Below are 13,923 nucleotides of genomic sequence, written 5' to 3'. Positions count from 1 at the left end.
CTGTTTTTTGAATATCACAAAGAAGCAAAATTTCTGAGCGAAATCTACAGGCATTTTTTGCTGTGTTTGTATCTAGTAGAACAGTAAAGGTGGAAAAGTTATTCCTTCCCATACAAGGTGGATGCATACTGCATGTGTATCCTGTAATACTTTGAGATAGGTAATGCTTCTCAGCCTCACTTAGATGTCTGAGAAAATTCAGATCCCAAGCCTACAACTTCAACAAGTTCATTCTGTGGAATTATTTCAGAGTGAAAATCACTCCTCTCTGAAAGTCCAGTCCAGGACTCAACAAAAAAAAATCATTTAAGCCTCTCTTAAATTCTCAAAAGAGGATTTAAAAGGCTAACAGTTAGGTTACAGGTACAGATAACAAGCAGTCCCCATTCAGTTAATAACTCTATGTCTTTGGTCTTCAACACTTTCAACACTGTGTATCTAATTCTCTTTCGATGGCTGTGGGCATCCAGTACAACAGGTTACCTACTATAGCCTAAAGCATCTTTGTAGTAACATTTATTATTTTTCAGATCTGCATTTTAGAAGTGTTGGAACCACACCAAATATTTCTCATTTTTGCCAGAATTTCATACATCATCATGAATAAAATTTTACTTTCTAGACAATGTTTTGTTTCAGTAAGAAATTGTTAATTGCCTGAGATTCCGTCTGTATTTCTCAATAAGTAATGCTACCTTAATATTTTGGCCTTGCTTTAAAAAGATCACAAGCTTTCACAGAGAGGTAAAAAAGGCAGGAAACTTTTATCAGCCCCAGCGAACCCAAGACTTTAACTCTACTTCTCACATAATAAATAGAAGGGAAATGGCACAATTTTGACATTCCAGAAATTTTGCTTGGTAGAAAATATCAACATTTGAAGGATTAAAAACAAAAAAAAAAAAAAACCAAAAAGAAAAGTGTCTAAAAATTATCCTAAGCATGAATTTCTGTCCTACAGTAATATGTGGATTTGATAAATACCAGCAAAAGCCAAACCTAGTAATGGATTTCTAAACAAGACATAAAAAGCAAGCCTAATAATGGTGCTATTCAGAGGATAACCTTCCATCAACAGAGACCGTGGTAGTGAAGGCAACAAATAACTATCTTATTAGATCAAGACAAGACCAGTATTTGTACCTTCCTCTCTCCTTACCACCAAAATTTTTTTTAAAACGCTCCAAACCTAATTAGAAGGGAATAACAGAAAAAGTAAAACTGGGGAGGAGGGTCAGTAAACCTTTGCTGGATTAAAAGTAGTTACTTTGCTGAAGCATTAGCTTAATCCTTGGTGTCCAAATCATAGGCAAAAATTGAAATGGCCAAATATTGAACTTGTCCTCTTCTACAGAACATTTCTATGGGTTGTTTTAGTTTGTTTGGGTTTGTTGTTGTTTTGTTTTTTACTTAAAATCACATGAAAGTGTCACATACAGACTTTTCAGCTTGCTTCCCAGAAATATGGCACATTAAGTTGACTAGAAATCATAGTATCTACCTTTTCCCATATGTGATACATATAACTTTATCCATTCATAGAAGACTCGGACTGTCATTTTTGCAAGGAGCTGCAATGCACCAGTCTGAGTGTAAAGGATTTAAGTTATGGTTCTTGCAGAATTGGTAATTAACAGAATAAGTACGGCTATTTTTTTTAATCTATAATATTTACAGTATTGCACTTTACTGCACTTAATTGCATTTCACTAAAATTTATGCTGCATCAGTATTATGCCTTAAAACCATATGTCCATCTTTATCTTATAATTCATTCTTCCTACATCCTGTAGAACAGTGAGATTCTGATTCAAAGATCTAGGCATTTGGGGGGAAAAAATGAAAAGTTGACCTGTTTCTATGGCACAATACATCTCTTTGAGTTCAGGTAATTCTGGCAAAACAGGTGCATTTCTTATTGTTCCCATCTTTCAAGTTATCACTAACAATTAGTAAATTCTAGTCTCTCTCTCTTTTTCTCCTTTCAAAGGACATAGCCATTAGAGACACACTTTTGTTATTGCTGCTTTTTTTTTTTTTTTTTAGGAAAGAAAAGAAGGAAAATAAAAACCTGCCTTGCCTCAGATCTGAAATTCCACATTTAAATTCAAACCAGTTCTGCAGCAGCAGCAGCTCCTCAGTGATGGAAGAGATTCATGGCAGTGAAATAATACTGTTGGCAACAAAGAAATGTCATCTTTAATGGAGACCAGCCCCAAGGATTTATTATTTATTATTATTACTATTTGTTTTGTTTAGTTTCGTTCTAATATATTTCTGATCTTCAAAACGTGTTTAGTTTGACACATGCACAAGGTAGCAAAACTGACAGCAGCAGATGACGTTATGCCGGAGCGATCACTTTTGCCAGGGTCAAAAATCCAAAGTGTCCCCAATGTTCACAGATTAACATAATTTAGAGATCGTTTCCTTTCTTTTTTTTTTTTTTTCCTCTTTTTGTAATTTTTTTTTAACTCTCTTTTCTCTCTGCTCCCACCTACTTTGTCCTCCGAGGAGTCTCTGACTCGCGGGTGTGTTGTGTCCGCGGCGGGCGGAGCGTCCCCACCGCGCCACGCGGCTCCTCCCGGCCGCCCCGCCGAGTCCCTGGGGCCGAGCGGGCGAGCAAAGCGGCGGGAGGGCGCAGCCGCCGAGCGCTCACACACCTCCAGGAAGGGGAAAGAAATAAAAACAAAACCGAAAAAACAAAAATAAAATAAAAAATAAAAAAGAGATAAGGCGGCAGGGCGGCCGGAGCGCTCGCTGCTCGCCCTGCGGCCAGGGAGGAGGAGGATGAGGAGGAGCGGGGGGCAGAGCGGCGGTCCGTGCGGGTCACACGCCCGCCCGCCGCGGGCACCCGGGGCGGGGTGTGACGGGGGGCTCGGGGCAAGCGTGTCAGAGCCCCAGGGCCTCGGCGTGCTTCCGGGCCTTCAGCCGCAGGTCGGCGATGCTGGAGTTCTTGCTGTTGCTCTTGGCGGCGGCAGCCACCACGGCGGCGGCGGAGGCGGACTCGGCCAGGGAGGCGATGGGCAGCCCGAAGGGCGGCGGCGGGAACATCAGGTAGGGCGCGTGGGCCGCCAGGTGCGGGTGCAGGTGCGGGTGCGCGTGGGCCACGCCCTCCAGCTGCAGCTGCGCCTGGACCTGCCGGGGACAGCGACACGGCGTCAGCCCCAGCCCAGCCCAGGCCACGCACCCCCGCCTCCACCCTGATGGAAAGACCGACTTTGGAGCGGAGCACCCCTCCGCACTCAGGGCGGCAAACCTCCGCTCCTCGCTTAACTAAGGGCGCACGCTCGACCCTCCTCCTCGTGGTTTTAAATAAATCAATAAATAAATAAATAAATAAGGCCCAACGCAGGGGCGCCAACAAGTGCTAAATAGCTAATTTTTTTTCCAGGGATGTTTATTTATACCTTGCTAAAAACTCTTTGGCCATGGGTCCCTTCTATACCTGGCCAGTGTTTGCTTTGGAGCTTTCTAGACCTACACAAACACTTTGGGTTGACTGAGAGATTTCAGCTCCGGGTAGGTTCGGGAAGGAGTGGGGGAGAGTTTATTTATGTATTTAATTATTTTGGTCCAAATATGTCTTTTAAAAATCAATACAATTAATCTGTCAGCTCCACGTGTCTCCGAGACGGAGAAGGTGGCGGAGGGTCCCTTTGGGCTGGAAAAAATCAATTCCCCGATTAATTGACCAAAAAAAAAAAAAAAACGGAGGGAGGGAGAGTTACAACCGGCTAGAAGCAGGACGGAATTTCATCTCCCTCGTCCCGGTTTTCCCCAGCGGCCTTCCCCGGGTGGCTGCGCCTCGCTGGGGCATGGACCCGCAGGGGCGTCGGTGCCTGTACTCCGCCACTGCCCCTGTCCCGGCTGACCATCACGGTTGCAGAGCATTTGGGAGCAGCCTCCCCACCTCCGGGGTGGCCGCATCCATCGGAAAAGGACAGGTCTCGATAGCCCGCCTGGGAATGAGGAGGGGAACGACAGCGCAAGGGTCCTCATAGTTTTTGCCCGTCCTGGTTTCGCCCATGGGGTGGAAGAGCCTCCTCCCCCAGAGCTCTCCGGCGCCAGGAGGAGACCAAAGCCCCCCGGGCGGCTCGGGACCGAGCCGGTCTGCCCCGCAGAGGGCGGGCGGGCTTGCCCGGGTGCTCCAGGGCCCAGCCCGCCCCGGGAAGGCGATGCGCCCCCCGGGAGGCCAGTCCAGTCTGCGGGCGGCCCTGGGGCCGTGTGCCAGCCCATCGCACGGCGGCCGAGGGGCCCTTAGCCCCGCCGGCGCCTCCCGGGGCCACGGGACCCCCCGCTCCGTCCCCTCCCCGGTCCCGAGGAGCGCTGAGCTCCCGAAAGCCGGGCTGGGGCTCCTTCACGAAGTTTTACAGCCTGTTTTTAATACGTGCCAACTTCTATATAAATGGCACTTGTAAACGTGTCCGGCTTCCTCCCGTGCTAACGAATGGGGGTCGGAGCTTGCTGAGGGAAAGTAAAATAAAACCGGAGCTAACTACCTGTTGGAAAGGCATCCTCAGGGCTCCCATATTCACATAGGGGGCTACTCTGCAGGCGTCTAAATGGCTGGCGGTTCCCAGGATCACACCTGCGGGGAGAGACAGGGCCGGGTGAGCGGCAAAGGCGACCCGGGGCTCCGGGGCCGCCGCCCCCCGGCCGGTGTGCGCCCCTAACCCACCTTTGTGCATCTGGTTTTCCTGCTTTCGGCACTTTGCTCTCCTGTTCTGGAACCAGACCTGTGAAAAGAAAAAGCAAACAAAAACAAAACAACAACCAAAAAAAAGAGGAGGTGGCCCAGGCAGCTGGTAAGGGAGCATTATGGCAGGAGCTAGGGATGGAGGGATGAGGCGAGTGACTGCACAACTTTACTGAGGTCTCTCCTCGGGAGCAGCCGAGGGGAAAGAGCTCGACCCCAGGTGGGGTGAACCCCTCTCTGTGCTGCTGTAGGACTGCTCTAGGGGGAGGTCCCGCTCCTCGTTGTGGTCCCTCAGTGGAACCTAGGAGACGGGAAGCGCCTTCGCAGCCGGAGAGACCGGGAGCCTGCCGCTTAGCATCGAGTCTCGGAGGCCCCCGTGTCCCCTGGGCAGGTAATGGCGGTCTTTATGCCACCCGTATGGGGTGACACAATAAGACCACCCGCAGGACGGGTGGGACCTCGTACCCTTCCCAGTGACATCTTAAGCAGCCCAGGAAGAGCTGGCATGGGCCAGGTCAGACTCCGGGGTCTGGCCCCCAAGAGACTGGACCTCCTGCCCTCTCCCGAGCCAGGCTTGAAATCGATGATCTCTGACAAGATGCGAGATCCTGAACTTTGGCTAAAGGGACTGAATCATTCCCCGTTCCCTAAATGTTAAAGAAAACAAAATTCGCTTCTGCAGATTTCTGGACAGACAAGAGCAGCATCTTTTGCAGGCTGGGATGTAAAGAAGTGCCTATGCCCCTACCCGAGAAACCCCTGTAATCCGATAATACTGCCCCAATTCCAGCCGTTCTCACTCAAACAGTCGCAGAACTTTGCAGTTGCCACTGTGCTTCCCGTGCCTCTTTTCCAGGGGCATTTCAGACCTTCATTACTTTTCCCCTTCCGCCGTGCGTGATTATCAGCTTTCCCCAAAGCATCGTCAGAAGCACGGGCCAAAATATTTTGCGGACCCTTATCTTTACACCAAAACCTACCGAATATGGACAAACATTGACTTTCACCGCTGATAAAATCTTGTAGTTAAGTAAACACCTACAACCTTTGATGTTCTAGCACTTGCTAAGAGATCATACGGTTAATTAATACTAACTGCACTTCCTACATCAAATTTTCCCTTCAAGCTTTCTTCAATTGCCTTAATGATGGTCATTTACAACGGAGTAATTAGTGCAAAGAAAGGCTTCCGAAGGCATTAATTACCTCGGGTACCTCAGTGATTTTCTTAAGTAGGAATTGGCCTTCTCTGATTTAGTGTACCATTTTTCCTGCCTAGAGTGTCCGCGGGACAAGCGCGCAGCGGGCGACTGCGGAGCGCCGCGGGTGCGGACAGACCGACAGATCGACGGACGGACGGACGGACAGACAGACAGACCGACCCACCCACCCACCGGTCGCGGTTCCTGTCCCTGACGGCTGTCGCCAGCGCAGCCCTCCCCGCGCTAACTGGGCATCCATCGCTGCCGCCCCGCTGCCCTGCACAGCACAGCGCAGCACAAGCCTATTTTCCCCTACTAGCAATATGCAAATATTAACAACATGCATCGCTTCTCCTTTTAACTGGACTGTTGGGGATTTATATATATATATATATATATGTATTTAAATATGAGCATGCAAAATATTATCAAGCTGTAACAATAATACATTTACTGTAGTAAATCCTTGCAGGAAATCTCCTTGTGTGTATTCCCCACGCCCCCCTCTGCCGCCTCGCCAAAGCAGTGTAAATTGTCAGAAGAAATTTAAGCAGCGTTTAAACAACTTCTCTTGCAAATCAGAACATCTTTCAAACCAGAATTATATTTAAATCTGGAAAACGAAGTGCCCTTTCCCTTTAGCTACGAAAAAATAAGGTTATGAGGAATAAAAGTGATGAATTAGCCACTGCGTTAAGCGATAATAAATCAGGCTTGGTGTGATTCGCGATCAATTCCAATTAGTCATGAATATGCTAAGTAAAGCACAGTACACTGTTTTAGACAGTTATTTCTTCATTAAGGATCACTCAGTGATTTCTTTCACAAATGCTCTAATCTGATTTCCTTTTGATTTCCATTAGAGACAGTGAATAATGACATTTAATTTAGCCCTGCACCATAAACCCAAAGATATTTGTTGTAATTGAATTACTGCCTGCTCCTCACTATGGTCTCATAACTTTCAATTATAACCCTGACAGCTGGGTGATATGAGTTTCCAGTACAACACTAAAAATAAAAGGTTAATAAGGACTAGCTACCATAGGAGCTTCAATTTATTTACAGCAAATTTCCACGCTAAATTGAAACTATATCCTTTAATAGCAAGGGACAAGAGGTTCAGATAGGAATTAGAGAACAATTCTGAAAGTATTAGGGAAAAAAAACCAAACCACCTTTCCCTTTTCTAACTTGTTCTTTTTTTTTTCTGCTTCCACTTATTGATGGATATTAACTCTCTGCTTATTTCCTAATTAATTATCCATTTTCCCTCTTTTTCCTCATTATGTATAGAGGGGTTTTTTTAATCCATGCAAACCTCTTTTACAAGATGATTAAATACTTTTTTTTTTTTTTAATCTCGGTCATAATATCCTCCTGATTTTTTTTTTTGGGGGGGGGCTTTTTTTTTTCTTGTTTTATTGTGTGTGTGTGTGCTGTTTTAAGATCTATAAGCACTTGAAGCACCAATTTTCCTGTAACTATGAACATCCTGTTAAGGTGCTCCTCAGTAATAAAGTACTTGAAAGAAAGAGTGCAGAATTCAATTACAAGTAATTTATTTTTATAGAAACAGTACATCAAGACCTTGGAAAGATATTACAGAGCCCAAGTAAGAAGATCTGGGAAGATGACATAAGAGTTGATGTCCCCTTCAGCAAAAGTTTAATCTTTTCATTAATTTATATGGTGTGGTTAGATCAATCTTCCGGGAGAAAGTAGGCCAGCAGCACTCTGAACCCCTGCAATATCCCCTGCAAGCTGCCATTCCTAAGGCATGTGCCCAGCACCATCCCTTGCCCAGCCTGGTTTGTGCTGAGAGTCGCGGGAGCTGAGGGGAGAATAAAACCTTGAAAGGAAAAAAAAAAAAAAAAAAAAAAGGAACGAAAACAACCTAGATACTCCATTTATTTCAGGTTTTGCCTCCAGGAGACAGTTGTTTAAAGTGAGGTAGTGGCTTGGCTGAGCAGTGTGCTGCCTGCTTGCTTTCCACGGTTAAGGAGGGGGTCAAACAGACCCCTCTCTTCACTCCAGCTCGGGGCTGTATTTCTTAACTTCCCACTGTGGCCCGGGAGTGAGGTCAAGACGTGGAGGCCTCCATCCATGCCCACAGAGCCATACCCATGCTCATGGGTAGCCACCCGCACACTCCTGTAGGCAGATATACACATACATGGGCATTGCTTATCTCCAGGGTGTGAGGGCGTTTTGTTCAGTGGAGGGGTTGCCTTGGTGACTTTTTCTTCTTGGATTTTAGTTTGGTTTGTGTCTGTTAGGCCAAGCACAGAATTTTAACCCAAGAAGAGATTTCCTTCAGATCTCTCCTGCTCTGGGCCTGCTCAGAGAGCCGCAGGTTGATCTTCTTAATTATTCCTAGGTAGATTTTTGTTAATTATTTCTATGTTGGATTTTTTTGCGTTTTTTTTCTTTTAATATGACATCTGTTTTGTGGAAGCATTCCCTAGTTGGCTTGGGGGAAGAGGGAGTATTTTCACTCTGCATCTAACTGAAAATCGAATTTTAAAATAATCGATGTGGAGCCACCCAAACAGACAGCTCTGGTGGCCCCAGGACTACAGCAACCCGGATCTATTTTCAAGATTTCGAAGTCTAATTGGCATTTAGCTGTCTCTGAAGCAGGATGGGAGGGACGGGGGGAACCTCCACCAGATGGGGTGGCATGCATTCATACGCTTGCTGTGCGAATCAGAGCCGGCACCTTTCCCCCGGCTCTGGCTAATCCCGTCCCTCAGCACCCAAACTGTCTAGCCTTATTCAGGCGATTGTTTTCTGGCCTTTTTCTTTTTTTTTCCTCATAATGGCCCCATAAAAGAAAAAGTGGGAAGAAAGTAAGGATTAAGAGAGAGTAAATGGCACGTTTGCAAGGGAAAAAAGAAATTAAAAAAAAAAGTAGTTGTTCAGTTATTAGAGACTTGTCAACATTATCACCATCCAATCACCCTACCCCACACACATACCAAAAAAAAATTTAAACCGCCTTCCTAAGAAACGCAAGACACGGACAGATATTCCCAGAGCAGAATTACTGTTTGGCAGGACAGGTACAGCAGAGTTGCAAATAGCTTCCCCATCACACGTGTCACCTCTCTGCCTTCACCTCCCCGGTTTGCATGAAACGGGGCACTGTGCTAGGATCCGCTGGCAGTTAGGAAGTGAGGTGAGGACGTTTCCAGGAACAGAGCTTTTCTCTTACCTGAACCCTAGCTTCAGATAGTCCCAGCCTCTGGCTTAATTCCTCCCTCATGAAGGCATCCGGATAGTGAGTCTCATCAAAAAGTCTTTCCAGCTCGTTCAGCTGCTCTAGTGTGAAATTGGTTCTGCTTCTCCTTTGTTTAAGCTTGGTCTGTCCGTCTTCATCTTCTGACTTCACATCTTCCCTCTTCTCTTTGCATTCATAGATCCCTGCCGGGAGGGGGAAGAAGAAAACGACACTGAGTGTCCCCTCGCACCTCTTCGAAATTCTCTTACACGGGGGTCACCCTCCTCCCCTCTTCGCCCCCAAACTCAGCACAATTTGCGGGTGCAGCTGGCGGGCGGGCAGGGGTCCCGAGAGGGGCTGAGCTCCGCTACAGGCTCCGCTCCGGGCAGGGGCAACTCGCCCGGGGGCCGGAGGGAGGAAGGGAGCCGCACTGCCTTGCCTATCTGATGCCCTATCAGAAAAATTATACAGATAAATATAATTTTATTTTCTTTCCAGGGTTAGGAGGAAGCCGTGCCGCCTGTTGGCACGGGCAGTTCGGGGAGGGGGTTGGTAGGAAAACCGCAGGCCCCCGATACCTCCAGGCGGTGCGAAGAGGTCGGGGAAGGGGGTTTCTCCAGCGATGTTTCCTCCCAAACTAAAGAGGGTTATGCAAGAAGCTCCCTGCCGCTGTCATGGTGAATCCACGGTGAAAATATTTGCCTCGCAAAAGAAACTTTCCCTGGGCATCAGACCGAGACTGCCCGTGCCTCTCCCCCTTATCAACCCTCTTTCTCCCAAAATACCTGCCAGCGGGTCGGAACCCCGGGGGCGGCAGTTTTGCGCGGCTCTGTGCGGGACAGCGGCCTCCAGGGCCATGGGTGCCTCCCAGCCCCTCCGAGACAGCAGGAACCCTCTCAGCCTGCAGGGACTCTGACAGGGCTCGTGGAGAGCTTGCGACCAGAGGCAGCCGCTGTGCATGCTTGTCCCGGGCACAGGGGAGGTGGTCTGTGAGGGCAGCGGGTGAAACAGTTCCCCTTTTCTGTCTCGAGTAGGGAGATTTCTTTTGCGTTAGCAAATAATTTCCTACTTTTTATCATTGTTATTATTCCCCTTTTCCTTAACGCCGGGAGGGCTAAGACTCTGTCCTTCTTTTCAATCCAGCTAACGAAAAGAGGAAGAGACGCCGGAGCGAGGGACACCGCTTTAGGCTGAACCGGCTCCCCGCGATCCCCTGCCTGCCTGGGGCACCCCGCCGGCTGCGCATCCAGCGCGGGCACCGGCGGAGTCCCGGGACGAGCCTGCTCTGACTGCCTCCTTTGTCGTGCCTCATCTCCTGGGTGTGTGGATCTGGGGGGAGTCGCATCTGCGGATGTGCCCGAATTAAATCCCTTTTCCCTCACCAAATACACAGGTATTGTATACATATATACGGACGTATGCACAGAGAGAAATGTGCGCATGCACATATATTAACCTATATACTTAGGGGCATCCCAAAATGCAAATTATAAACTGCAAATCGTAAGTCAGTTAAACGTCATAAAGCGTCCTGAACTGCACCTGGTCTTAAATAAGGCCGGACCCAAGCCGAAGCACTCGTTTTCATTTCCAAAATGAAAATTGTCCCTAGCCGTGATCATTTCTCCCGGCTCCAGGTTGATATTGGCTGCATAAAACTTTGGGAAGGGTCTGGCCTACGGATGGGGATATTCTCTGGCTGGTTTTAATGGCGTTTTGCTCTCATTTCTCCTGTAAAGGGAATCCCTATGAAAAGACGAGGGTGCTAACCCAGCAAATGCCTAGGGAAAATCAGGCGCGTTCAAAAGCTGTCTCTTTTCCGAGGCTACAGCATGTCCGTGATAGGTATAAAATATTAACTAGCATATCGGTGGGACTGAAATCACACGCCGGAATCAGTTGAAATTAGACTGAAACCTGGCATGAATTTAAACTGTCACAAGCATCTCAGCTCTTTCCAACTCCTCCCTTCCATCCCCACCCCCAGCCCCTCTCCATAGATTAGATTAGCTAAACATACAAGCCAGAATTTCGATTCACGGGGAAAAGGGAGAGTAGATGAGGGTATTTTTCGTTCGTTCGCATTCTGTTTTTAATTCCTGAAGCATGCCCTGCTTTCATTTTTTAAAATAATCTCCTGCGCGAATGATTCCCTTAAACTGAACCTTCTTGTTTTTCACTCTCTCGACTAGAGAAGGAAAATAAGCAGAGCTGAGTGGTACTGGCTTGTGCAGAAATACGGGTACCCTAATACGTGATTATAACCCGTTCTTCTGTTTGGGGAGGGGGTAGAAAAGAGGAGGATATTAAATAAAAGTTTGGGCTGTAAATTAAATCTCCCAGTGTTATGTTAAACAAGATCAAACAGTAGGAAACAGCTGAAAGGCTGGTTGTTTTTCCCCAACCTATTAACCGGTTTTTATTACCCCAAGCTAGCCAGTAGCTCCCCAGGCAGGTCCACCTGTCTAACTTGCCAAGAGACACTTTCTCAACTTTCTAATCGCCACGTCCTTTTTATTCTCTCCTTCCCCTGTGAGCCTGTGTGGGGTTTTAAGTTGTCTTGCTTTAAAATATACATATTTTTTTTAATTTAATTTTGTTGTTGTTGTTGTTGTTGCTTAGGGAAGGAATGGCGTTTTGCCCCTCGGTCGGCGGGGTGCTGTGCTGCCCTGGTCCAGGTGAGAGGACAAGCAGGGGACAGAGAGACCAGTCGGCCTGGCCGGCCGCTGCCTCTCGCCGCAGCGATATTCTGTCTCACCGGGTCCGAGCAGCTGCCCCACAGCCACGCTGCTCTCCTCCTTCTCGTCCCCGCCGGTCGGAGCCTCTGAGTAGGACAGGCTGACCGACCCAAGACAAAATGTCCAGGGAGAGCCCTCTCCACATCCCGCTTTCTCCCAGAACAAGCAGCAGCATCCTGACGGCCCGGAAGCAGGAAGAACAGGTCTCCCAAGGCATTAAAACTCCCCCGACAAGGTTTCCTCGTACAAAAATACACAGATAGACAAAAACGTCTGACGTGCTGCTCTGCCCCCTTCCCCCAGGCGAGAGAACGCCTAACGCACCGGATCGATTTCGGATGTGAACAGGGGCTGGCGGGGGGCAGGACAGAAGTTGTGACTTATTTTTCACGGCTACGCTCACGTTATGCATGCAGTAGTACGTGTTCCTAAGCCTGTGTTCCCGCCGCTGCGGGAGGGAGGCGAGCGCAGGAGGGAAGCAGGATGCGGGAGGCGATGCCGCTCGCCCCGCCGGGGCCGGAACCGGGGCCGCGGTCACCAACTCGCCCCCGCTGCGGAGAGCCAGGGACGGCCGGGGAGGGGACCGGGGCTGCCGGCGAGAAGCGCGGGGCGGAGGGCTCCCAGCCCTGCTCTTACCTTCCGCTGTCCTGCCCGTGTTGAACTCCTTCAGTTTGTCCTTGTCGCTCTCTACGTGGTCTTTGAAAAGATGCACCGGGCAGTGGTTGCTGCTCTCGGTCATGTCCTGCAGGTTAGAATCAGAGTTTCCAAGCTCCCTAGAGCGAGCCAACCCACTCTCCAAAACTTCCCTGTACGTGATCGTCTCCTTCTTGTTGCCGCTGCCACTGCCGCTGCTGCTCTCTTTGCTTTTCTGGTCAAAAGATTTGGATACAAAAGCCGTAAGTTCTTCCATGGCTGCCCGGTGATCTTATCCACAGAGATCCACTTGTTTTCAATCGGAGATGTGGCCGTCCTCCGCACGCTGTTTTTGCACGTAGAAGATGGGCTGTATAGGGTTAGATCACTCCTGCTGTTATTTATGCCTTTCAATTTGAGATCACACTATTTATACATGGCTACCTCAGCCCAACCCCCAGCTCTCCCTGTCTCCAGCAATTACTGACTGTTCCATAGTCGCAGGCGGACTCCGAGCAGCTATCTCCCCCACCTCAGTCCAGCAATTGGCTTTCTTTTCATTTCATCACTCTTTGGCATCTTTGCACCTTGATTTAGGGAGGCAAAGAGGCAACAGCGAAAAAGCGGGGGGGAGAGAGAGAGAGGGAGAGAGAGGGAGAGAGAGGGAGAGAGAGATGAATAAAAGGGAGGGAGGGGGGAAGAGGAAAACATGAAAATAGGTATCTACATTCTGTAAATGGGTAGCAGAAATGAGAGTCGAGGAAGACTTAATTGATTTTAAGGACATCCTGTGCGTGGCAACGCTGTGAGTAAAAACGGACCCACAGCTAACCAAATAACTGTGCTCCTGCAATTAAATGTATCGCTGTCAAGAGGAAAGGAAAATGAGTGTTCAATAAAAAAGGTAATGAATAAAAAGCCGGAGATGTGCATTTGCTGTAATCATTGGAAATTCTACATGATTTGCTATTTAGCTAATTTCTCTTAATTAAACGGTCAAAATAATCTGCGAAACAAAAATGCTGTTTTAAAAGTGTTGCCTGTTCTGGCTGGCGGTGGGTGGGTGCGCGGAGGGGGACGTGTGCTGCAGCTAAACAAGTTGCGAGGTGCCTCGGAGATCCGTGTCGGTGTGTTCGGAGGATTTGGAGTGGGTTGTTTGGCTGGGGGGTATCCATAGGTAGGGGGTCTCTCCAGACGCGTGTGAACATTGCAGGATCAGTTTTCTTGTTTATTGTTATTATGTTGTCTGAAGGTACTGCAGGGGGAAATTAAAATCTAAAATATTTCTATGGATGTCGAGCTATCCTGCTGCATGCACCAAAGGGGTAATTTGTTAACACGGAAGTGTGTACACGACAAATAGGGCATTAAACCTTTTTAATTTTTTTCCCCCAACGAAACATATCCTGTTGAATTTAACATAGAACT

General features: G+C 48.1%; 1 protein-coding gene across 1 annotated transcript; it reads right to left on the bottom strand.

Moving 5' to 3' along the window:
- Positions 1–1,247: 1,247 nt before the first annotated feature.
- SHOX (SHOX homeobox) lies at positions 1,248–13,080 on the bottom strand. Its single transcript, XM_085056116.1, has 5 exons — positions 12,499–13,080; positions 9,119–9,327; positions 4,682–4,739; positions 4,503–4,591; positions 1,248–3,138 (listed from the first exon to the last, which is right to left on the bottom strand). Exons 1-5 carry the CDS (start codon positions 12,770–12,772, stop codon positions 2,893–2,895), a joined length of 876 nt encoding a protein of 291 aa, XP_084912242.1. The 5' UTR covers positions 12,773–13,080; the 3' UTR covers positions 1,248–2,892.
- Positions 13,081–13,923: the final 843 nt, after the last annotated feature.

This window comes from Lichenostomus cassidix, chromosome 1 (genome assembly GCF_008360975.1).
Source record: "Lichenostomus cassidix isolate B80296 chromosome 1, HeHo_3.0, whole genome shotgun sequence".
NCBI classification, from domain to species: domain Eukaryota; kingdom Metazoa; phylum Chordata; class Aves; order Passeriformes; family Meliphagidae; genus Lichenostomus; species Lichenostomus cassidix.
Note: the sequence above shows the minus strand (reverse complement) of the source record. Positions and strands in the feature narration are given on the sequence as shown.